This window comes from Phoca vitulina, unplaced genomic scaffold (genome assembly GCF_004348235.1).
Source record: "Phoca vitulina isolate PV1807 unplaced genomic scaffold, GSC_HSeal_1.0 scaffold24, whole genome shotgun sequence".
Taxonomy (NCBI): domain Eukaryota; kingdom Metazoa; phylum Chordata; class Mammalia; order Carnivora; family Phocidae; genus Phoca; species Phoca vitulina.
In genome coordinates this window covers 20,060,368-20,087,124 of record NW_022589727.1, presented here as the reverse complement: position 1 = coordinate 20,087,124, position 26,757 = coordinate 20,060,368, and the positions used below count along the sequence as shown (strand labels likewise).

The 26,757-nt window shown below is 36.8% G+C and overlaps 1 protein-coding gene across 2 annotated transcripts in view; it reads left to right on the top strand.

Moving 5' to 3' along the window:
* Window positions 1-26,757, top strand: part of MIB1 (mindbomb E3 ubiquitin protein ligase 1) — a 129,819-nt gene that overhangs the window by 4,347 nt on the left and 98,715 nt on the right. The window contains exons 1-3 of one of the 2 annotated variants that reach the window (XM_032421441.1): window positions 14,683-15,034; window positions 18,867-19,038; window positions 21,847-21,976. In XM_032421441.1, the coding sequence (XP_032277332.1) occupies window positions 18,887-19,038; window positions 21,847-21,976 (282 nt within the window). In that variant the 5' untranslated portion in view covers window positions 14,683-15,034; window positions 18,867-18,886. Of the gene's footprint in view, window positions 1-14,682; window positions 15,035-18,866; window positions 19,039-21,846; window positions 21,977-26,757 lie in introns of those variants that run through there. The other variant, XM_032421440.1, reaches the window with a different exon arrangement.

The window sequence follows — 26,757 nt, the reverse complement described above, 5'->3', positions numbered from 1 at the left end:
ACATTTTAAAAGCATTTCTAGATGCAGGGTAGCTAGTCTTCTTATGCAGTGCTGTTGAAATGTATTTTAATTTCTGTGATTTACTATCTTCAGTATTTTTTTTTTTCCTTAAAGGATTGAACAAATCACAAGCTCTTAGATCTGGTTTTACCCCAGGACTATAATACTACTTTCAGTTTTCTCTTTTTTTTAAAAAATATTTGATAATTGATGTCTATTGGTACTTTATTATATTCTCAAGATTTATTAAATATTATATTTATTATATATAGTACATGATATTTGTTTACATAATAGTTAAAATAAAAATAAATTTAACCTTTTTGAAATAATTTCAGGTTTACAAAAATTACAAAACTAGTAAAAAGAGTTTCCTTTTGCCCCTTGCTCATCTTCAAGTATTAATATCTTACAAAGTATAATTATTGAAACCAGAAAAATAACATTAGTACAATACTATTAACTAATCTACAGACCTTATTCAAATTTCACCAGTTGGCCCACTTACGTCCTTTTTTGGGTCCAGGATCCAATCTAGGTTCTCCATTACTATTGCATATAGTAATTGAGCTGCATGTGAGGCTGTCAAATTCTCCAGCTCCAGATTGTCTGTCTTTACTCTTGTGGTATTATTTTTTTTACTTTATCAGGGTTCTTAATCTTTTACATTTTCTTTGTTCTAAAGAGCAGCTCAAAGTTCCAGTCATCCTACACTGTTGAAGCCAAGCTCTGACCTTGGGAGAAGATATGACATTGTCATATCTACTTAACTATCAGATCTTACCCAATATTCAAATTACTGAAATCTTACCTCATCTATAAAGCTTCTTTTGTTTAATGAGAAAACTCGACCTATTAATATTTGCTTGTAAGTATATGGTTAGGAGCAACATAGGTAATTACATTACCAGTTGTGGGAGAAAATTTTCATTTAGAAGTTAGAAGCCAGCTAGCTGGCTTTTTCCTTTATGTATGAGATAAATGGATTAGATCATTTTAAATACAAATTTTCTTCTAGCTTTGAAGATTTGATTTGATGTTAATAGTAAAGAGCCTAATAACTATTCATACAGCTAACTCAGAGCTAACCTGGAAATACAAATTAAAGAAAGGTATCTTTCACCCCAGTCAGAGTGACAAAAATTAAAAGTCTAAAAATGGTATGTATTGATAAAGAACATGGAGAAATCAGAACTCTCAGGTTATTGGTGGGACAGTAAATTGATACAACCACTTTAAGAAGCGATTTGGCAATCTTGTAAACTTTACAGTGCACATATTCTGCAACTAAGAAAATCTTCTAAGTGTATATCCATGAGATCCTCAGGCACAAATCCATAAAAAGGTATGTATAAAGAAATTCATTGCAGTATTGTTTATAAAAGCAATAATTTGATAACGACTAAAAGTATTTATTTATTTATTTTTTTAAAGATTTTATTTATTTGAGAGAGAGAGAGAATGAGAGAGAGAACACATGAGAGGGGATAGGGTCAGAGGACAAAGCAGACTCCCTGCTGAGCAGGGAGCCCGATGCGGGACTCGATCCAGGGACTCCAGGATCATGACCTGAGCCGAAGCCAGTCGCCCAACCAACTGAGCCACCCAGGTGCCCTAAAAGTATTTATGTAGAGTAATTTATATGTCATGTTACATGAGTCTCATACAATAAAATATTAGCAGTTAGGTTAAAGAAGTAGTGTATATTTACCAAATATTTGTTAGGTAAAAAAGTAGGTTTCAAAAAGATATTGTAGATCATACAGTGCTTTCTATGTAAATTTTAAATACTGATAAATTATGGAAAAATATATATAGAAAAAGGATAAACACCTAGACTGAAAGGATCTGACCATCAGGGTGGTATTTTGGTATTTTCCTTCTCATCAGAATATTCTTTTTTTAAAAAATGAGAGCAATAGGATTTTTCTTCATTTTTTGAAAATCTTAGTTTAATATGTTAGTAAATCAAGTCTGATTCTAAATTGAGTTTGTTTCCATTCTTGATTTTGCTAGATGCTGTAGCTTTTAGGAGACCTCACAAAGACAGATAATTGATCCAAAGGGAAGAAGTACATTTCTGAGTATGTTATGCTGGTTATTAAGCTCTTGCATCTTGGCTTCATACCCACTCTCTCTGTATTGTACCTTGTGAGGCTGAGGTGGGACTCTGCATTTTCTTTTTTTTTTTTTAAGATTTTATTTATTTATTTTGACACAGAGAGAGAGACACAGCAAGAGAGGGAACACAAGCAGGGGGAGTGGGAGAAGGAAAAGCAGGCTTCCCTCCGAGCAGAGAGCCCAGACGAGAGCCCAGACGTGGGGCGCAATCCCATCATGACCTGAGCTGAAGGCAGATGCTTAACAACTGAGCCATCCAGGCGCCCCTGCATTTTCTTTGTTGCCAGCTGGATCCTAATTGGTTCTGCCAATAGGGGCTCCTCAAAGGAGACTGGAAGGCTGGAGTGAGAGAAAGGACTTGCTCTTTTCTGTTTTGCTTGCTTCCTTTTGGTATCATCTTATCCATGAGGATTTCAGTATCAGTATTTGATTCCAGTTTACTTAGTTCCAGTATAACCAGAAATATCCTCAGTGTGCCCCCACTCACTGATAACCAGCATCAGCCTGTCATGACCCTTTCATTAAGGTCTGGATCCTAGCCCTATGGAACCCTTTTTTTAAGCCTCTTATATTTTAGTAATCTCATTTTTTTTTCATTGTTTCCCCATTTCTAGAAGTGGTGCATTGGTGTAGTTTCTGTCTCCTGACTGGACCCTAACTAATAAAGTTTACTAAATCTTAATCTTATTTTTCTATTCCATTACCAGTTAAGTAAAATTTTTATTGAAACTTAGCTAGTAATTTTCCATCTTTGCTGATGCTAATCATTTCTTATGTATGAATTGGAAGGTGTTTCACTTTTGTATTTTGAATCAATGAATTCTGAATTTACTGAATTTAAAATGAAGTAAAATATTTTCTTTTAAGGATATTAATATGAAAATTTATTGGTGATACACATCATTTTGGTATTAAAGACCATATAACGATGGAAACATCTCCAAATACAGTTTTCATCTTGCTTACTCTAGTTTCTTTTGGGTAGCACCTACGTTCTCACATCATCTCTACCCTGGGACACATTAAATGGGTATAATTAAAAAATCTTATAAGGAGCATACCACTAACCCCTACTTTTCATCCCAGAAAATGTATGCAGTTTTGAAACATTTATTTTTCATTTATTTTGTAAGTGAAAAATATGGAACTCATTCTTAATTTTGCCTCTTAAGCACTTTTTCTCAAGATAACCAACATGTTGTTTTGTGTCATTAGCATGCATTCCACAAATCCACTTAATTAGGAACAAAAAAGCTGTAGCATGTCTTAATGTGCCAGAGGTGAGCCACAGTGTTGGGCCCTGGTGCTCTCAGTCTCTCACTCACCTTCAGTACACCTGTGTTCCCTGTGTGATGTGTGAGTTTTTGTATAGGCCCACTGATAGTGCTAGTGTCAGCTGACTAATTTACATTTAGTAAAACTTAATCTCATTCTTAGATTTTTAGAAAAATAATAAATATAAAAGTTTCAGTGAAAGTCCACAACCCCTTTTTTTAGAATGCTTGGGACCAAGTTTATACTTTTTGATTTTAGAACTATAATATGGTATGTTTGCAACACAGTATATAACACCCACTTTGAAGTCCACAGCAGCACCATGTAATCAAATAAATTAATATTTCTGCAGGGAAGCATATGAATAATTATACTAAGGGGATAATAAAGACTACGTACTATATATAGCCTTTTGTTTGTTCAGATCAGGGTTTGTCACTAAGTGAGTTTGCTGCTAACTTACAAAAACACTTAGAGTTTGTAATTATTGTTAAGACATTGTGGACTTCCATTTTCTCTTGCATTTCAAAGGATCATGTTCTGTATCTCCTGAGTTGTATACCTCACTTTGGAAACCACTGCTCTGAGTCACCTATCAGGAACTTAGGCATTTTAAGTACCTATAAGAAAATGGCTTTTTTTTTTTTTTAAGGAATATTCCTTCTTATCTTTTTTTTTTTTAGATTTTACTTATTTATTTGAGAGGGAGAGAGAACGAGAGAAAGACCACAAGCAGGGGGAGCAACAGAGGGAGAGGGAGAAGCAGACTCCCCGCTGAGCAGGGAGCCTGGCGCGGGGCTCCATCCCAGGACCATGAGATCATGACCTGAGCTGAAGGCAGCCGCTTAACCAGCTGAGCCACTCAGGCGCCCCTCCTCCTTACCTTCTTAAACCCATTTCTTTACTCACATTTTCGTATGTCCCCACATTTAGCTTGACTTTTTTACCATCATGTCTGGATTACAGTGATAGAACATTTCCTCCGTTGGACCTAGGAACATAGTAACAATTTTCATTTTTTTTAAATTAAAATATGGTTGACATACAAGGTTATATTAGTTGCAGGTGTACAACAGCGATAAAGCAATTCTGTCATTACTCAGTGCTCACCATTGTGAATGTAGTTATTATCTCTTCCCAAAGTTATTACTGTATTATTGACTATATTCCCTGCATTATACTTTTCATCTCTGTGAGTTATTTACTTTATTTATTTATTTTTAAAAATTTTATTATGTTATGTTAGTCACCATACAATGAGTTATTTACTTTATAACTGGAAGTTTGTACCTCTTAAACCCCTTAACCTATTTTGCCTATTCCCCTACACCTCTCCATTTTGGCAACCGCTAGTTTGTTCTGTATGTTTATGAGTCTCTTACCCTTATTTGTTGTTGTTTTTTGTTTTTTGTTCTTTTTTTATTTTTTTTTAGGTTTCACGTATAAATGAAATCATATGATACTTGTCTTTCTCTGTCTGACTAGATCCCTCCATGTTGTTGTGAATGGCAAGATTTCATTCTTTTTTATGTCTGAGTAATTTTCCATTGTATGTATATACCACATCATTATCCATTCGTCAGTAGACATGTAAGTTGCTTCTGTAGCTTGGCTATTGTAAATAATGCTGCAGTAAACATCGGGGTGCATATATCTTCTTGAATTTGTGCTTTCATTTTCTTTGGGTAATACCCAGCAGTGGAATTACTGGATCATATGATAGTTCTATTTTTAATTTTTTGAGGAACCTCCATACTGTTTTCCATACTAGTTGTACTAGGTTACATTCCCACCAGCAGTGCATGAGCGTTCCCTTTTCATCACATCCTTTCCAGAACTTATTATTTTTTTTTTGATACTAACCATTCTGACTGGTGTGAGGTGATATCTCACTGTTGTTTTGATTTGCATTTCTGGATGATAGTGATGCTGAGCATCTTTTCATGTGTCTGTTGGCCATCTGTATGCCTTCTTTTGAAAAATGTCTATTCAGGGGCGCCTAGGTGGCTCAGTCGTTAAGCATCTGCTTTCGGCTCAGGTCATGATGCCAGGGTCCTGGGATCGAGCCCCGCATCGGGCCCCCTGCTCAGCGGGAAGCCTGCTTCTCCCTCTCCCACTCCCCCTGCTTGTGTTCCCTCTCTCGCTGTGTCTCTCTCTGTCAAATAAATAATCTTAAAAAAAAAAAAGAAAAGAAAAATGTTTATTCAGGTCTTCTGCCTATTTTTAAATTGGATTGTTTTTGATGTTAAGTTGTATGTGTTCTTTATATATTTTGGATATTAACCCTTTATCAGATATATCATTTATAAATATCTTCTTCCATTCAGTAGGTTGCCCTTTTGTTTTGTTGATGGTTTCCTTTGCTGTAAAAGCCTTTTAGTTTGATCTAGTCCCAATATTTATTTTTGCTTATGTTTCCTTTGCCTGAGAAGACACATCCAGATAAATGTTGCTAAAGTAAAGCCCATGTCCAAGAGATTACTGCCTATGTTTTTTTTCACAAGTTCTATGATTTGGGGTCTTATATATAGGTCTTTAATCTAGTTTGAGTTTATTTTCATGTATGGTGTAAGAAGTTGTCTGGTTTCATTCTTTTGCATGTAGCTGTCTAGTTTTTCCAACACCCATTTATTGAAGAGACTGTCTTTTTCCCATTTTATATTCTTGCCTCTTTTGTTGTAGATTAATTGACTGTATAAGCATGGGTTTATTTCTGGACTCTCTGTTCCATTGATCAGTGTCTATTTTCATGCCACTACCATACTGTTTTGATTACTGTTAACTTTGTACTATAGCCTAAAATCTGGGATTATGATATCTTCAGCTTTCTTTCTTCCTCCTCAAGATTGCTTTGGCTATTTGGGATCTTTCATGGTTGCATACAATTTTAGGATTATTTGTTTTACTTCTGTGAAGAATGCTGTTGGTATTTTGGTAAGGATTGCATTAAATCTGTGGATTACTTTAGGTATTATGGACATTTTAACAATATTAATTCTTCCAGTCTATGAGCACAGTGTTTCTTTCTCTTTCTATTGTCTTCAATTTCTTTCAACAGTATCCTCCAGTTTTTAGGGTACAGGTCTTTCACCTCCTTGGTTGAATTTATTTGAAGGTGTTTTATTCCTTTTGATACAATTGTAAACGGGATTGTTTTCTGAATTTCTCTTTCTGCTACTTCATTATTAGTGTTATTAGTGCAACGGATTTCTGTATATTAATTTTGCATCCTGCAACTTTACTGAATTCATTTATTAGTCCTGATAGTTTTTTGATGGCATTTTTAGGGTTTCCTACATATGGTATGTCATCTATAAATAATGACAAATTCCTTACCAATTTGGATGCCTTTTATTTCTATTTCTTGTCTGATGGTTGCGGTTAGGACTTTCAGTACTGTGTTGAATAAAAATGATGAGAGTGGACATTTTTGTCTTGTTCCTGATCTTAGAGTATTGAATATGATGTTAGTTATGGTTTTATTGTATAGGACTTTTATTTATTTATTTATTTATTTTAAAAGATTTTATTTATTTATTTGACAGAGAGTGAGAGAGTACAAGCAGGGAGAGTGGCAGAGGGAGAGGGAGAAGCAGGCTCCCCACCGAGCAGGGAGTCCTACATGGGGCTCAGTCTCAGAACCCTGGGATCACGAACTGAGCTGAAGGCAGATGCTAAACCAACTGAGCCACCCAGGCGCCCCATATGTGACTTTTTTTGTGTTGAGGTGTATTCTCTCTAAGCCCACTTTGTTGAGAGTTTTTATCAATTTTAACAGTTTTTATCTTTGTATGCCCATTGCTCTGTGTAAACAGGTTCTTGTGAAATAGTCTGGTATTTAAGTTATCTTTAAAACTTTGTTTTAGAGGGAAAATGGGTTCTGAATTCTATACAACTAGCTTATAAATGAATTGATAGAACACAACTAAGATAAGGTGATATTTAACTTAGTGGAGGGAACAACAGCAGATAGTCCAGACATTCATTTATCATTTTGGAATACTTTTTTTTTTTTTGAGCACATTAACCTTTGTAGATAGTTGCATTGGTTAGAATTAGTTTGTATTCTATAAACTCACTCATGATATGAGTATTTGGTTTTCTCCAGGGGTAGATTTATCTTCTTGATGATAATTTTTTCCTAAAAAGGCAAGAAATGGGATGGAAACTTTTATATTAAAAAAAATCATTACTTGATTTTTAAGAATTTTGTAGGGCTGGTGATAATAAATCATAACAGCTTGGAATTGTAATAGTTAAGATTATGGTGCCTTGCTCGCCCCATGAAGTAGTGGAAAATGCTCTAGCTTAGTAGGGAAATTAAAATTATTTGTTCATTCTAGATTTTATCAAGTAAGACTGTTAACTAGGGGAGTGGACTAATATTTCATGCGCTCCAGTCATGTATCAGGCACTATGCTAAGTGTTTTATATACTTTTTCTCATTTAATCCTTATAAAAATGTTATTTGATAGCCTTTATTTTACTGATGAGAAAACTGGCTATGAGAAATGAACTAGCTTGCCCAAGATTTCACAAGTAATAAGTTGATGGTGGAGATTAAAATCTGGGTTTGTCAGGGCTCCTGGGTGGCTCAGTTGGTTAAGCATCTGCCTTTGGCTCAGGTCATGACCCCTGGGTCCTGGGATAGAGCCCCCATCAGGCTCCCTGCTCAGCGGGGAGTCTGCCTCTCCCTCTCCCGCTGCCCCCTCCCCCGGCTTGTGCTCTCTCGTGTTGGCTCACTCTCTCAAATGAATAAATAAAATCTTAAAAGAAAAAAACTGGGTTTGTCAGTCTTTTTTTTCTTTTTCAACTTTATAACATTAATCTCTTTGAGCCATAGTTCTTTACCTGTAAAATGAAGTTGGAGTATATCAGGGTACACAGACATGTGTTTTGCTTCTAAAATGAAATAGTGAATTTTTGGGGGGCGCCTGGTGGCTCAGTTGTTAAGTGTGTGCCTTCGGCTCAGGTCATGATCTCAGGGCCCTGGGGCCGGCTCCCTGCTCTGCGGGAAGCCTGCTTCTCCCTCTCCCACTCCTCTTGCTTGTGTTCCCTCTCTCTCTCTCAAATAAATAAATAAAATCTTAAAAAAAAAATAGTGAATTTTTATTGGTTAGCAGGAAAAAAAGTGATAAAATTCTTAATTTTGTTTGACTTCATTAACTTTCTATCCCTATGCAACAAATTCTAAAAATAAGCATACTACTAAAATTGCCAGGTGTATGCCTGTTTTGATAACTTGTTTCTTTTGTTTGGAATGTGTAGGGCATGATTGTAGTTTTATTATGCAAACTTGTAATATAGTAGAGTAGTAGAGGATGCAAAAATAGATGAGAATAACTTGTCCAGCAGAAAAGATATGATGGAGTTGTAGATTTTGGGTGAGATGCCTTCAAAGACATTTTCTTAATGTATAATAACAGTTGGTTGTACTTGAAGAAGTGATGGTTCACTCTACAAAGTTGTTGAATTAACTAAAAAGTAGATAATCTTTTCAATTTTTTTTTTTTTTAAAGATTTTATTTATTTGACAGAGAGACACAGCGAGAGAGGGAACACAAGCAGAGGGAGTGGGAGAGGGAGAAGCAGGCTTCCCGCTGAGCAGGGAGCCCGATGCGGGGCTCGATCCCAGGACCCTGGGAGACCTGAGCCGAAGGCAGACGCTTAACGACTGAGCCACCCAGGCGCCCCATCTTTTCAATTTTTAAAGTGTATCTCTTTGACATTTATTTGACTATTAGGACTTGATAACATAGTATTTTGAATCTAGTAGGTTGAATGGGGAACATGATGCCCTAGATACGTTGTTTTTCTTTAAATATGATCAGATGGAGAAAAAACCCCGGTGGAGCAAAGACCTTAGGAAGGCCAAGCTTTATAATCAGACCCACCTAGGTTTGAATTTGAGCATGCCACCTACTCATATGTGACTTCAGGTAGGTTACTTATCTGAGCCTCAATATCTTCATCTTTACATGGGGATCATAATGTCCAGCTTTTTTTTTTTTTTTTTTAAGATTTTATTTATTTATTTGACAGAGAGAGACACAGCAAGAGAGGGGACACAAGCAGTGAGAGAGGGAGAAGCAGGCCTCCCGCGGAGCAGGGAGCCTGATGCGGGGCTCAATCCCAGGACCCTGGGATCATGACCTGAGCCGAAGGCAGACGCTTAATGACTGAGCCAACCAGGCGCCCGTAATGCCCAGCTTTTAGTATTGTTGGGAAGGTTAAATAAAGTGTGTATAAAGCACATTAGCTTGATGTGGTAATGTGTAGTGGCTAGTATTATTAATAATAACAATCTTATTTTCATTAATTTAGTATTTCTCAAGAGAAAGGAATGTGGAATATACCAACCAGCTGGCAGGTCACAAAGGCCTTACCCTCATTAGGAATTTTAATTATTGTTGAGACAATTTCTAAACCAGTAAGTAGTTTGAAGGTTCAGGGAGAGTAAGATGCATACTACAGTTGGTTTAATCCTCTTTAATTTCTGTATTACTTTTTGTCACATTGATTTGGGGTTAAAGTTGAATGAATCCCTAAATCAGAAATAGGATTTCTTGTTTGGTTGAATGACATCAACAGTTAAGCCACAATAAGTAATTACATTTAAGTACTGGCTAATGACTTGTAAATTATTATTTTTTTTATGTTAGGTGAAATCTTTCAATTAGGGCACAAATTTAGAGGATTAACTAGGTGTCATATTAGTCTATTAGGATTTTTTTAACTTAAAAAGTGTTTTAAAATTTATCACTTAACATATAAGATATCCAAATAGATTAATGAGTAATAAATACTTGTAAACCCACCTAGAAACAAACTAGAGAAGTGTACTTCTCTCCAATTTCATTCCCTTCCCTCCTCTCCTAAGGTAACCATTATCCAGAAATTTGTTATTTTAATGGTTTTTTTTTTACATTTGTGTTACATTTTTATGTACCTGTAAACGATATATAGTACTTTATTTGCAACATTTTGTATTCTTAGATAATTAAAAAAAATTTAGCATTATGGTTGAAGGATTCATTCAAGTTGAGTTGTGTGAGTATTGAGCATTAATTTTAGGTATTCCATTCTATACCTAATACATGTTTCCATTCTTTTGTTAGTGAACAATTACATTGTTGACTTTTTTCTTTTGCTATTACACGAAGTGATAATTTAGGTATTCTTGTTACATGTTGAAGTGCCTTGTAGAGTGCACTGCTTGTAGTAAGAATTCTGGTTTTCTCTTTCAGTCATCTTTTCTAACTAGAAATTTAACATTTTACTTAAATAAATGAGTGCTTTGCGATTTTGAGCTGTTTTCATTGGCTGTCTTAAGAACTGTGATCATTGATCTTGACCAGCATGTTTAATTGTTCTCATAAAATTTTCCAACAAAAAGACTAAGCTCTGTAAATTCTCTAAGTTTTTGAATTTAGGCGAGATGCCATTAAAATGTAGAGCAGATGGTCATTTGAGTATTGGTAGAATGAGTCAAAAGCTATCATCAGGTGGTTCATTTAATGGTGGCAGATGTCTTCATAAAGCGTAGCAAAGGAAAAGAGCATTAAGTCTCTAGAATAATATGGTAATCTATAGGAAGGAGAAAAAGGACTAATAGGTTTAGTTAGGGAATTAAGTTTTATGAAATGAACATTTTAAGGAATAACACTTGCCAAAGCTAAGGAGGTTTATACTGGGAGGGAATGGTTTTAGATGAGAATGAATTGGGTGGATGTCGTAAGGGGAAACAAATAAGCTACTGAAGTAAGAGATCAGTAAAATGTTGGTCTTGTTTATTAAATAGCCTTTCTCCTTTTTGTGTTTTCTTTAAATATCAACTTTTGTTTTAAAGTCAATTAATTGCGTTCTCGTTAAAAATTCTGTAATGCTCATTTTGATGGTGGAGTAGGCTGCTTTGTTTACTTTTTCCAATTCTCAGCCTTAGTCTGTTTCACAGCTGTTCAGTAGCTTTGTTGGCATTTGAACTGTGGGAACCAAGAAAGGATTTGGATGTGCTTTTGTGTGTATTAATGGTTTTCCTGAAGTATTCTCTAAAACCATGAATTGTAGGTTTTTTTTTTTTAACCAGTTATCATTGTGTGTTTAAATGGCTCCTTTTAAAGAAAACCTATACTTAGATTATGAGCTCATGAATGTTGTTATCATTGTGCTTTGTGGAAAATGAGCTTAGAGATGAAAAATACGTCAGTAAGAGAATAGCTGAAAACTGGACTTTTCATTTTTTGGTCAGATGGTGAGGTTGGGATACATTTTCCCTATGCCTTTCATCAACCAACTCTCATTTGAAGAGCTGCGCAGTTAAGAATAAACCTCTTAAATGCATAGTGGATACTGATTTGTTTAGTGCATTTTACTTTTTGTGATGACATAGGAGACCTGTTTTAGACTTATTCAGAAACTTAACCACCGTGTGGACACTTACGTTACTGACATTTGATATCAATTATGATGTTTTGGTCATGGTGCTATCCTGGGGTAAGACAGGTTAGCCTGTGACTGCAGGCATGTGCCAGTGAGGAGTGTAGTCGGATAAAGTATATATTTTCTTTTCATGAAATAGCTCAGTTAGTGTAAGGGTTAAAAGAAATAAAAACTTCTAAGCAGTAGTTACATACTCTATTGCTAGAGTATTTGAAAGTTGGTTTCTCTAAATATTTGCTGTAAATACCATGTTTTTGTTTTGTTTTTAATTTATGGGTGACATACATGAGCATCTCTGATGATATACTCATATTAAATGTCCCTACTCACTCAACTGCTTCCTAGAATTAATATACACTCAGTGTATACCACAAAGGGTAATCCCACCAGTACATTTTGGAGATTATCTTTCTAGTTTTTCTGTGCATGTGTATTATATGTCTTATATAATGGCGTATTGTAGTTCTTTGCAAACTACTTTAGAAAATAATGAGTTTATGAAAAAATATAGTTACATATCAGTAATATTTTTTCTACAACGTGGTTAAATTGCTTAGAATTTCTCTCTATGGATTACCATATTTTACACATAAATAGCCCCATATTTTTTAAATAGGTTTTGTTAAATTTTTGTTTTTATCTACAAACAACTTAGTATCTTTGGGTGTACTTTTTAAAAAACTTGAAGACAGCGAGATGCCTGGGTGGCTCAGTTGTTAGGCGTCTGCCTTCGGCTCAGGTCGTGATCCTAGGGTTCTGGGATCAAGCCCCACATCAGGCTCCCTGCTCCCTGCTTCTCCCTCTCCCACACCCCCCTGCTTGTGTTCCTTCTCTCGCTTTGACTCTCTCTGTCAAATAAATAAAATCTTAAAAAAATTTTTTTAAAGACAGGGTCATAGTCTTTTTTTATTTTTTTTAATATTTTATTTATTTATTTATTTTTCGAGAGAGGGAGAGAGTGAGCAGGAGTAGTGGGGGAGGGGCAGAGGGAGAAGCAGACTCCCTGCTGAGCAGGGAGCCTGATGCAGGACTCAATCCCAGGACCCTGGGATCATGACCTGAGCTGAGGGCTGACACTTAACCAACTGAGCCACCCAGGTGGCCAACAGGGTCATAGTCTTTAAGGCATTTGAAACATTTTGCAAGTACCTTCCATAAAGGTTGTATCAATTTATATTTCCCTCAGCAAAATCTGACTGGCTCAGTCTTCGCATGCATGTAGTTAATCTGTGCCAATTTGAGAGGGTAAAATTGGTCTTGTTTTGTGTTTTTTTAAAAAATTATGAAAATAATATGGTTATTATAAAACTAAACAGTTCAGAAGTATACATAATAAAACATGAGAGTGCTCTCCCCTTATCCTCCTGCACCCTGAACCACTGTCAACAGTTGGGGTGGGTTTTCAGATTTTCTCTATCTGTATTCTGTGTGTGCTCATTTGGGCATGTGTGTGACTTCTGGGTTTCATGTCATCTTAGAAAGACTACTCAAAATTGTAAATACATTCAACTCAGTTTTTTCTGGCATTTTTATGATTTTCTATTTTCATATTTAGCTTTTTAATTTAGTTTATTTTTGGTATGTTGTACTGTGGGGAACTATAACAAAGTTCATACTTTTTTTAAAAACTTGCTTTGATTCAGTTAAAATGGTTATAGGTTACCCCAAAACTTAGTGGTGTGTAATAATTTATATGTTCATTGCTTCCATGGGTTGGGGATTTGGAGACAGCTTGGGGAACGGTTTGTCTCTGCTCTGCAATGTCTGTGTGGCCTCTCCATGTTCTTTTCTATCATAGGCGGCTTCAGGGTAGCCAGACTTATGATGAAAAGGACTCTCAAGGCATGCAGGGTATGAATCCTGAGAGAGAGAGAAAGACAGACACAGACAGACAAGTAGCACCTGCATTGTCTTTTATGATCTAACCTTAGAAGTCACACAGTTACTTCTGCTTCCTTATGTTGACCTAGGCAATTGCAAACATCCAGGTCCAGTTGGGAGGAAAATCTGTCATTGTCACATTGTCAAAAGAGCAATTAAGATGGATATATATTGGTGTGGCCCCCTTTGGAAAATAGTCTGCCACACCTTTCCTCCACTGTAAATATATACTCAGTTTTTCAGGAATCTAACTGGTATAAAATGTACATATAGAGCAGGGATATACCTGTATTTCATTATTAAAACCTGTGAATTTTTAAAAAACTCATATTGTGATTTGCTATTTCTTACTATAAGTTGCAGTTGTACAAAAATTTAAAATTCAGTTTAATAGTCCTACATCAGACATTATGTTATGATAGTTCTTCAAAATCTTTTTTTTTTTTTAAGATTTTATTTATTTATTTGACAGAGAGAGACAGCAAGAGAGGGAACACAAGCAGGGGGAGTGGGAGAGGGAGAAGCAGGCTTCCCGCCGAGCAGGGAGCCGGATGTGGGGCTCGATCACAGGACGCTGGGATCATGACCTAAGCCAAAGGCAGAAGCTTAACGACTGAGCCACTCAGGCGCCCCAGTTCTTCAAAATCTTTTATCTCTGTTGATTGGTTTTAGAATTTACTTTAAAAAATATCTTTGTGTGAGCTAGAATAATTTCTTAACTTTGTAAACATTTCCTATTTGTGTTGGGAAATAATAGCTACAGGAATAATTGCAGATTTTTTTCAAAATGAACATTATAAAGAATTGATTACATACTGATTTAAAGTAAAATATAGCAAATTCTTAGTAACCCAAGAGATGAGTACCCAGTTTATGGATTATTTGGCCTTTAAAAAAAAAATCCTTATGTGATTAAAAAAAAACACTCTTTTTTTTTCTGTGAATTCATGTATATTCTCAAAAAAGAATAGATAAAGGTTGCATTTTGCCTTTTGATTTATATTCTAAATGACTGAAGCATGTAATACTAGTGAATGATAGTAGCTTTGAGTTTTATGGCTTTAAATCTGTGGTTTTTAATTTCGTATACATTCTGTTTAGAATATAATTTTTGGGGGGCTTATGGCTGATTATAATTTTCATGATTCATGCAGTCAGACTTAATTAGCCATAGGATAGAATACATCATTATCAACTGTTGAGAAGTAGTGGATTATCTGCTGGTTTTTAGGACTATCTTGCATGGCAGTTGTGTCCGCTGTTGCTGTGCTGGAGTGAAAACATTTAAGAGGAACAGAGAAGACAGATATAGCTGCAGGTAAATCATAAGCTTTGGGGGAAAACCTGACATAAAACAGTAATGAGAGAATTGCCATGGAGAAGGTAGGTAATTTGCTAAAATAGGGGTAATCCATGCATGAGTAATTGAATGTTCCCTATTTGTACTCTCTGGGAAATTGAGAATTTAAAAGTTCTTTGATTTTCTGTATAAGTTGCCAGATTTGCTTGGGATATATGATGATTTTGATCACCAAGTTATTTAAATAGGTGATTAGTACATTTAATAAATCTGTATTAAGATTAAATTAAGTGCAGTATAATTCTTTATATTTGCATTTTGTTTTAAAGCCTTCCAAAGTGTTTTTACCTCTATATATCACTTCAGCATCACAAGGTTCTATATTATCTTTGTCTGCTTGGGCTGCCATAACAAACTACCATAGAGTGGGTGGTTTAACAACAGGAATTTATTTCTTGTAGTTCTCTGGAGATTGGACAGTCTAAGAGCAAGGTCTGGCTAATTCAGGTTTCTTGGTGAGGACTCTTCCTGGCTTGTTGTCTTCTGGCTGTGTCCTCATGTGGCAGAGAGTGGGAGACCTCTTAGCTCTCTCTCTTAAGAATACTAATCTCATTATGGAGGCCCCACCCTCATTACCTCTTCTACACCTAGTTACCTCATAGGTCTCGTCTCCAAATATCAGCACATGGAGAGTTAGGGCTACAACATATGAATTTTAGGGGGAGGGGAATATATTCAGCCTATAACACACATGAAAGGAAATATTTTCTCATTTTATAGATGAGAATATTGATCCCAGAGTAGTAGTTTAAATTAATTCTGAACATTACCTAGCTAGTAAGTTAGAGAACTAGTTTCTTTAATCAAATACTCTTGTTTTTACCATTTAATGCAACAATTTAAATCTGCAAGTCAGAAATCATGTCTTACCTTGTTATTTCCCAGTGTGACTATAATTTATCTCTAAGTCTCTGACAGTATTTCAAATTCCTGCCAAGCAAATGAAGCTGCTCCTGGTTCTCTGAATACACACTGTGCTCTTCTGAGATTTCTTCTTTCTTCATTTGAAAGGTCTATTCATCCAGTATTTCTAGGAAACTTGTCCTGATTCCTTTTTCATTTTATGTCTTAGATGAGTATCTATTAAGAGGCCTGGACTTGCAATTTTTTTTTTAAAGATTTTATTTATTTGTCAGAGCGAGAGAGCACAGAGGGAGCAGCAGAGGGAGAGGGAGAAGCAGGCTCCACACTGAGCAGGGAGCCCGATGAGGGACTGGATCCCTGGACCCTGGGATCATGACCCGAGCTGAAGGCAGATGCTTAGCTGACTGAGCTACCCAGGTGTCCCTGGACTTGCAATTTTGAGTATGTGCTTTTTTTTTTTTTTTTTTTTTTGGTTAATGGCTCTTTTTTTTAAGTAGAGCAGTTCTAGTTTTCAGTTATTATACTGTTTGTTCCTAAATATCTCTTATCTCTTTGTTTTTTCTTGAATGATCTCATTTATACTTTCTTTGGTTACTTTCTACATCTTTTGTTTTCTAACCCATAGCCACCAAGTCCTAAATCTCTCCTGAATGTTTTCTCTCCAATTCTACTAGCTTTATCCTGGCTTAAAGTACCACTATTTTCACTTGGACTGTTGTGTAAACTTCTTACAATTTGGCCCCTTTTCTCTAGCCACTTTAATTTTCTTCCTTTCTGTTATCCATACTACACCAGGGATGACACTTGAAAGCAGCAGAGGGCCTGCCCACAGTAGCAGTAAAATAGTTACTGAATGAAATCAGTAGGTACTGATGTCTGCCATCTTCCCTGTCCCTGCGATCAAGCATTTGTGTGGCAGGAGACTGTGGAAGGATTGCACATGAAACATATTTGGTGTTGGGTGTCATGTTCTTTTGTACTTCACTAGGCATCCCAACTTCCTTTTACTGTTCTTCTCCTATCCCCTTTTTATTTACCATTTCAGCTCAGGCACAAGTTTATCTTTATGTTTGGCTCTTTATTTAGAATCTAGTTACCTTAAGGGATTTTAAACTTGAATATAGAAAATTAATTATACAGGGGTTTTTTTCCCCCCTTATCAGGAAGCAGCAATAGTGTATCAGTTCTTCTAGAGTTTAGTATTAACTTTACTACTTTTGTGCTCTAGTTCTCGGGTATTTAGCACATTCTTACTTGATTCTTAGAACAGCCCTTACCTTTTTCTTTTTTTTTTTTTTTAAAGATTTTATGTATTTATTTGACGGAGAGAGACACAGCGAGAGAGGGAACACAAACAGGGGGAGTGGGAGAGGGAGAAGCAGGCTTCCTGCTGAGCAGGGAGCCTGGTGCAGGGCTCGATCCCAGGACTCTGGGATCATGACCTGAGCTGAAGGCAGATGCTTAATGACTGAGCCACCCAGGCACCACAGAACAGCCCTTACCTTTAAAGAACATAATGCCTCCTCCAAAGGGAACTGAAGTTCTGAGAACTAAAGTGACTCCTTTTATTTAATTATGGAAAATTCTAAACTCACAAAATAGAGAATTATATAATGAACATCCCTATTACCCCCCTTCACCACAAGCAATCTTGTTTCGTTTAAACCCCACCTTACTTCTCTGCTCCCCCATTTTCTTGAAATAAATACTATTATTTTATATATAAATACTTCAGTTAAAATGACTCTTTCAGGGGCACAATAATAGCTAGTGAAAGCCAGAACTCAAATCCAGGAGTGTTAGTGTTGAATGGGCAATACAACCCTTGCTTGTAGTTCAGTATTGGGCTTGACCATCCATTACCATAAAGTAGTGACACTGATGTTCACAGGTCCCACATGGTTCAAAAAACCTTTTTTTTCCCCTAGTTTTAATTTATCAAGTGATCTAAATAGGATAGTAAAGGAACATTATCCCCAATCTTGTTACGCAAAAATGTTAGTTATTTTCATTATTTTATAGTGGTACCTTTTATAGTTTTTTTTTTTTAAGATTTTATTTATTCGGGAGAAAGAGAGAGAGAGATAGGAGAGAGAGGGAGGGCACGAGTGGAGGGGGGGTGGGGAGGGGCAGAGGAAGAGGGAGAAGCAGGCTCCCCGCTGAGCAGGGAGCCTGATGGGATTGTGACCATGACCAGAGCCAAAGGCAGACACTTAACTGATTGAGCCACCCAGGCGCCCCGCTTTTATAGTTCTAATTGTCTATGTCATTCATGTCATCATTTTTGGTGGAGGTCATATTGCCAAATGCTTATTTCCTTTTTCCATTCTTTTTTCTTGTTCTGTAAGGAAAACAAAGGAACATCCTGACTATAGTATATTGTTTCCTTTTACACTGAGAAACTGATTTGGTAATCCTTTCCTAAAGTTTGTTGTTTGGGGTGGGGAGTTTGTCAATACTTAGGGATAGATGCTTAAATTAATTGATAGTTTGTTTCCATGATATCATGAGGATAACATGAGGCTAAACTTATTTTTTCTTTTAGAGTCATTGTTTACCTAGAGAATAGGTTGAAATTCCTCAAAAGATTCTGAGTGTTTGAAGTCTGAAACATCTACTTGGTAGTAAATGATTCTTTTTTCTGTCACTAGATTGAACCTAAGTTTCAGTTTGTGGATGACAGCAAAAAAAGTGCTGATGTGTTACTAATGAAGAAAAAAATGATAGAAAATGTTTAGTCTATAATTTGTACTGATTAAAATACTTGAAACATGTTGTCTTGAAACTATATATGGTACATTTGAAATACTCTTTCCTACTTTATTGAATTACTTTGTAAAATGCTGTTCTTATTTTTCCCCCAGGGAATAGTATTCAAGTAAATAATACTTGTAGTTAATGTAAGCATGTATCTTTGTTTTAATAGGCATCAAGCATGATGGAACCATGTGTGATACCTGCCGCCAGCAACCAATCATTGGCATTCGATGGAAATGTGCAGAATGTACAAATTATGATTTGTGCACTGTGTGTTATCATGGAGATAAACATCATTTAAGACATCGCTTTTATAGAATTACTACACCAGGAAGTGAGCGGTAGGGTAAACAATTTTTCTTCAGTTGTAATTCCTTGTTGGCATTCAATTTTTTATACTATTCAGCCTTAAAAATAGGATTTGGAAATAGCTTCTGACAGCTGGCTTAGTACCAGGACATAGGAGATAATAGCCTAGATGTGGACCAGGCCTGCCATATAGTGAGAAAAAAGCTCTGTGAAGATGGAGCTGTACGTATTTTTTCAAGATAATCTGGGCTGTTCTTTCTCTGGCATGGAGACTTGGCACTCCTCAATATTTGGAAAAGCAAGGGCGGCCCAAGAGAGGCTTACTATTTTCTTCTTACTGTGCGTTCTGTTCTGTTAATCGCTACCAGATGAACACTAGGGCCCATTGATTGAATCAACAGGCCTTTTTTAAGACTATGTAGCAGCTACTCTGCTTGTGTAAATTTGAAGATAACTAAAACAGTATTCTTTTTTTTTTTTTAAAGATTTATTTATTGGCGAGAGAGAGAGGGAGAGAGTAAGCAGGGGAAGGGGCAGAGGGAGAGGGAGAGAGAGAATCTCAAGCAGACTCCCTGCTGAGTGTGGAGCCTGACTCGGGGCTCAAACTCATGACCTTGAGATCATGACCTGAGCTGAAATCAAGAGTTGGATGCTCAACCAACTGAGCCCTTAAGTTGCCCTTAAAGCACAGTATTCTTTTTTTTTTTCCTCTTAAAGAATTTATAGGCTAAGGGATTATTTGACCAGTAGTGATTATCATGTGATGTTTTAGACTGTAGAGAGTATTAAGTGTCTTAGCAAAGAGAGAGGAATATTAATTGTGAATTGGTACAGAGTTTCAGGTGATTGAATCTTCTTTTGTAGATAGATAGGAATAATGTATAGGAGCAAGAATCTAGCCAGTCATAGGGAGGCAGCGGGAGTAGTAGAAGAATGGATTTAGGTATAAGACTGTCCCAGTTTAGGGACACCTGGGTGGCTCAGTCGGTTAAGCGTCTGCCTTCTGCTCAGGTCATGAACCCAGGGTCCTGGGATCGAGCCCCGTGTTGGGCTCTCTGCTTGGTGGGGAGCCTGCTTCTCCCTCTCCCTCTGCTGCTTCCCCTACTTGTGCTGTCTTTCTTTCTCTCTCGCTCTGTCAAATAAATAAATAAAATCTTTAAAAAAAAAAAAAAAAAGACTGTGCCACTTCAAATCCTGGTCCTGCCTTTTATTAACTGAGCAGTTTTGAACAAGTTGTTTATTCTTGTCTTTTTGCTTACAATTTTTGAAGTTAGGGTATAATAAAGATATTCTAAAAATGAGTAGAATAATGAGGTAAAATTAGCAAAACAAAAGGAAAAACCCCAAACCTTTTTGATTTTATGAATGAGAAGGATATAGAAGAATAAGGGAAAGACGGCCTTGGAGAACCAAGCTGGTCCAGATTGTTGAGTGTAGATTTTTTTCAAGGTCCATAGTCCTCCGTAAGTATTGAATACTTTGGAGACAAGTTAGTGTTAGGTCAACACCAATGTATTTTACTTGGCCCATACTGTGTTCTGAATTTTTGAACACCTACCTCTGCGCGCGCGCACACACACATACCCAAAGACTGTGAGCACTGGGCATTTGATCATGGTAACAATTGGCTGACAGAGGAGCATCTGTACCCTTTAGACAAATCATGGTCTTGAATTCACCAAAGTCCCTACCACTGCCTCTTGTCTTCCTGAGCCTGGGATCAAGTGCTGCTTGTTGCCATTTGTCATTGCTGTGGTGTTACCTTTTTGGCCTTAATTTATGTTACTTCTCTGGCAGTTGTAGGGATTTGAGTTTGCCACTTATAAAGTGGTGAAGGATATAGTGATACTCTGAAGTGGTTAGATTGGATTCATATGTTGATTCCATTCCATTATTATTTAGCTTTTGTGACCCTGGATAAATCACTTACCTCTTTGAGACTCTGTTTCCTCATTTGTAAAATGAATAAAATATAACAATACCTTCTCTTAAGGAGTGTAATAGACTTTTATACTTTTGTGAGTGCTTTACTTATAGTAAAAGCTCAGTAAATATTAGATATTATTATTTTTCTAACTACTACTGTCATCATCACCACCTGTGGAACGTAAAGGTATTTATGTGTCATGCTATTAAGGTATTAACTGGAACAAAGAAAAATCTTTTATATTTTTAAAAATAACCTTTTTTATTTTATTTTTAAAAATAAATTGGGGTGCCTGGGTGGCTCAGTTGAGCATCTGACTCTTGGTTTTTGCTTAGGTCATGATCTCAGGGTTATGGGATTGAGCCCTGGGTTAGGCTCCATGCTCAGTGAGGAGTCTGCTTGAGATTCTCTCCCTCTCCCTCTGCCCCTCCCTGTGCTTGCTTGCTTTCTCTCTAAAATGAATAAAAAAAGATCGTAAAAAAAAAATTCCTGGGTCAGTTAGGCATCCAACCTGTGATTTCAGCTCAGGTCTTGAGCTCAGGGTTGTGAGATCAAGCCTGGCATTGGGCTCTGTACTGGGTGTGGAGCCTGCTGGGATCATCATCCCCCCTACCACCCTCACTCTCTCAAAAAAAATTTACACATATATAAATAAATTACTGTTAACCCACTTTCTTTTGTTTTTTTAAATATTTTATTTATTTATTTGTCAGAGAGAGACAGCACAAGCAGGGGGAGTGGCAGGCAGAGGGAGAAGCAGGCTTCCCGCTGAGCAAGGAGTCAGATGTGGGACTCGATCCCAGGACCCTGGGATCATGACCTGAGCCGAAGGCAGACGCTTAACCGACTGAGCCACCCAGGCATCCCTTAACCCACTTTTATATAATTTAAAAATAAATACTTTTATTTTTAGGGTTCTGCTAGAGTCTCGTAGAAAATCTAAGAAGATTACAGCCAGAGGGATCTTTGCAGGTGCCAGAGTGGTACGAGGAGTGGACTGGCAGTGGGAAGATCAGGATGGAGGAAATGGACGAAGGGGAAAGGTGACATTTTTTTTTTTTATTAATTCATCATGTTATTCTAGAATATTGTATGTTCAGAAGATTTTTATTATAACTGAATTTCTTGGTCCATTTTTTCTTATACCAGTAACAATATTTAAAATCTTTATTTCTTTTTTTTCTGGAAGAATAAAAACTGTTCCTACTCTGTTGTAAATATTGATATTCATTGAGAAGGTTGTTGGGTAGATTTTACCTTTCTACTTTTTGGCTTCATATTGCCATTTTCTTGCCAAGAATGCATTCTGAGCATCCTTTTTGGGTCAGTCCTCCCTAAGCAGTATATCATGCTTATGACTTTCTTATTACTAACATTTCATTTGAATTTACTTGTTTTATATTTAATTCCCTTGAAGGCCTGTTTCTGGTGGGGGGTAATAGGCATCTACTTTTGTTATCTAGTCTACTTAACTCTGTTACCTTTCTCAGGTAATTGTCCAGGAGTCAATTATAGCAGTTATTCTGAAGGGAATTTTGTATAGCTTGTTTAATTGGGCGGGGGGGGGGGGGGGGTAGTGGCGCCTGGGTGGGCGTCTGCCTTTGGCTCAGGTCATGATCCAGGGTCCTGGATCGAGCCCCACATCGGGCTCCTTGCCCAGTGGGGAGCCTGCTTCTCCCTCTTCCTTGTGCTCTCTCTTGCTATCTCTGTCTCTCTCAAATAAATAAATAAAATCTTAAAAAAAAAATTGGGGAGGATAGCCAGAGATATTGGGGTAACTTAGTATAGATTCTTTTGAATTTAAAATTTTTAAATTTTTTTTCAAATACGTATTTTCTTTTTTTCCCTAATACATGTTTTCTAAATTTTTATTTGAGTATTGTTATATTGATTTCATTTTAAATAATAAGGTGTAATTTTAATGTTTGGAAGTCAGACATATGTGTTTTAGCCATTATATTTTAAGTACTTTGATTTTTACTAAGGAAGTGAACTTTTTTTTTTTAAATTTGGTAAATATTTGTTGAACACTTAATATATTCAAGGTTCTCTTCCAAACATCAGGGATATGACAGTGGACAAAAGAGACAAAGTTCCTACTCTCCTGAAACCTATATTCTAATTAGATTTGATAGACAAAAAATATAAATCTAAATTCTGTGACTGTAGTATGGGCTGTGGACCAGCAGCATAGGTGTTACCTGACAGCTGGTTAGAAATGTAATAGGTCCCCTTTCTTCTAGTCCTTCTAAATCAGGGTCTTCATTATAACAAGATTCCCTAGGTCATTTATATGCACATCAAAATTTGAGGAGCACTGCTTTGAAAAGAAAAATAGAGCAGTGTGAATTTGGAAAAGGCGCCACCTCTAGATGGATGGAGTGCTATGGGGCATGCTTGGCAAGCCCGTTGCAAAGAGAAGGCACCCTTTTGTGGGTGGGGGTAGAAACAGTCTTGCCCCAGCGCATAGGTCTTGGGAAGTAGAGTGTGGGCTGGATGTCAGCCCTGCTTTCCTCCTTAGTGAGCCCGCTTGTAGAGTGAACAACTTCCACAAACATAGCAGTTCTGTATTGTACAGAAGAATGTATAAAATATGTGAAAGTGTAAAGGATAGTAGTAAAATGAACACTTTTGTTCCCACTATACAGTTAAAGAATAGAATGTTATGAGTACCTTTAAAAGGCTACTTTTTAGCCTTTCACGGTTGTAAGCCCCCCCAAGATAATGGATTTTTGCTGTCCTTATTCCATTGTTTTTCTTTATTGTTATAGGACAGAGCTGTGTCCCACAACATTTAGGATTTCATTTTTGAAAAGACTAGTAGCAAGCACAAATTTAGTTATTGTAAGGATAGAGTAGAATTGCCACTTTTAGATTAAAGTTCCCAGGACAATATAAACTGGATAGTCTGTGGCTAACCTGTCTTGCTTCCCTGGGAGTTGACAAGAATCCTGGGGTAGTCAGTGGGCAAGGTCCTGGGAAACAGGGCTTCACACAGGACTTCAGGCAGGGCAGAAGTATGGGCCAGGTGGTGGGCCTTGGCCAGGAATATGGTTAGAGGGGATGAGTTACTATGTGTTTTTTGCTTCCAAGCTTACAATGGTCCACCTCAAAGTTTTAGGAGTAGGTCAAAGCAGAACATTTTGTGGTGTGAAATGAGAGACCTCAGCTGATCTAGGTGGCAGGGAATGGGGGTGGAGGGAAGAGTAGGAACTTCATTATTACTTCGTCTAAACAAGCCAAGTACAATTGAGAATTTGGGTCAGGGACACATGGGCAAAGTGTCCTCAGGTCAATAAAATGGTACAGTGGCAGTGGGGATTTTGATGATAGTCTTCAGCACATCTGGCCTGTGAATCACATGGCTGTAATTTAGACAGAACACCCTTGATACCTGGTGCCCAGCAGTCATCCTGGAAGCTCCCTTTGATGGATGCCTTTGCCTCTTTCTTGGCTGGATCTCATGTTTTCTGTATCCTATTATATCATCTTACTTAGCTTGCACTTTTCTTTTGGTAGAGTACACTTCTAATAGCTTCTTTTGAAAGTGCGTGAGAAGTACATTTTTATTTTTTTATTTTTTTATTTTTTTAAGATTTTATTTATTTACTTGACAGAGAGAGACACAGGGGGGAGAGAGGGAACACAAGCAGGGGGTGTGGGAGAGGGAGAAGCAGGCCTCCTGCTGAGCAGGGAGCCCGATGCGGGGCTCGATCCCAGGACCCTGGGATCATGACCTGAGCCGAAGGCAGACACCCAATGACTGAGCCACCCAGGCGCCCCGAGAAGTACATTTTTAATATTTTCATTCTAAATTTTTTTTTAACTTTTTATTCTTCCTCATAATTATATGGTCAGAGGGTTGGAAATTATTTTTTCATCAGCTTTTGAAGGTACGTTTTGAAGTCTGAAGCCACATCATAAATGGAACTTTCTGAGTTTCTGTTATTTTGGCACTTTTTGGAGGCATAGTAAGTAGGCATTTTTGAAGCTTTGAGTCATCAGAATTACATTTTTGGTTTGTTACGATTTAATCCGTGTTGCATTTTAAGAACATAATGAGGAAAAATAAATGAAACCAGCTTGTACATGTGACTGAGTAAGGGAATTTAATATAATAAGTCTATTTAAGAACATGTTTGAGATTAAATGTGATTTTTATTATCTGACTTTTATTTTTGCCCGAGTGTGTATATGAAGAACGTGTGAAGAAAAAGTCCCTTTTTCCCTTCAGTGCAGGCTGCTGTATCCCAATTCCCTGGTTAACCCACATAAATGTGTGTAGTGTCTTCTTTTCTTACCTATTTTTTTTTTAACCTGTGTGTGACGCTCAGAATTCTCACCCCACTGCCATTACGGCATGTGCTCAACTAAATGGCCAATATGAGCTATATTAAGGGTACATACCAGCCCAGGCTGAGCTTGCAGCACTGACAGTCTTTGGCCTACCACATGCCAACATGTCCCATGATTTGCATGGTGATAACAAAGTTCATACACAAAAATAAACATGTCAAGTGTAGTATTTGGCAGACATGATGCAAAGACACCATGGAAATGTGTAGTGTATTCTTTTTATTTTTATAAGATTTTATTTATTTATTAGAGAGAGGGAGAGAGAGATAGCACAAGTAGGGGAAGTGGCAGGTTTGATCCCAGGACCCTGGAATCACGACCTGAGCTGAAGGCAGATGCCTAACCGACTAAGCCACCCAGGTGCCCCCCTAGCATTGCGTTTTTAAAACAAACGAAATAGAATGTTTTATAATCAGAAGGAATGTTTTACTAAAGATCGCATATTTCACTTTAGAGTGTTAGAAGTTGTTGCTTTATAATGTTATACAGTGGTTAGTTGTGCAGATCATAAAGTAAAGCAGTGCAGTGATGGACTGTAAATTCAAGGTGGTAGTTACCTCTGTTGGGAGGCCAGGAGAATGGGCTTGATGGGAGGCACACAGTGGACTTGAAAAGTACTGGTGATGTTCTTTTTCATAGGCTGGTATTCATTTCGTTTTTTATTCTTTAAAGTTTATATATGTTATATTTTTTATAATGTATGATTTATTTCAAAATTAAAAATAAGTAGACTTATATAATAACAATTTAAAATATTTCTCAAATGTTTGATTAAATCTTAAAGCCTTTTTATCTTTACAAAAGCATCAAAACACATAGCTTACAAAATGATTTTTTTTTAGTACAGGGTAAAAACAAGGAAGAGTTATTATATATCTTTTTTTCAATAGGTTATGCTTTAAAATTATATTTTAAGGTCATGCTTTAAAAATTATATTTAACATCAGCCTGGCATTCTAAGTAACTGTAAAGGGTGGCGATTATATGTGTCAGGATGGAGAAAAGTAATGAGTTGCACATGTGCAGCTCCCCATTCTTAGCTATAGACTGGTTTACTTGAGAATACCCATTTCAATGCTCATTTTGTATTATTTTTATGCAGTCGATTCTTGGCCCTTAAGCAGTAGCAACCCCAGTTGGTGGTGGTGGTTTTTTTTTTTTTAATGTCAAAAGAGCTTATGAATCAGCCTGTTGGATGTGGGGCCTAGAGATTGTGTCTGGGTTTCCATTGTAGGCATAGTGTTTTAGCTTAGATGGCTTGCCTTTTGGGGCAGCTGAAGGATATAGTGCTGGAGGAGCAACGTCAGCTCGTCTTCCTTAAACATTGGCAATGAGCCTTGTGCTTCTCAGCTTTTAGCTCACCAGAGAGCATATTTATCTTGAATCATTCTGGGTATCTAGTCAAAGATTTTCAATTTTGTAATGAATAATGGGTTTAAAATAATACACTGTTCTTAAAGGGAACCCT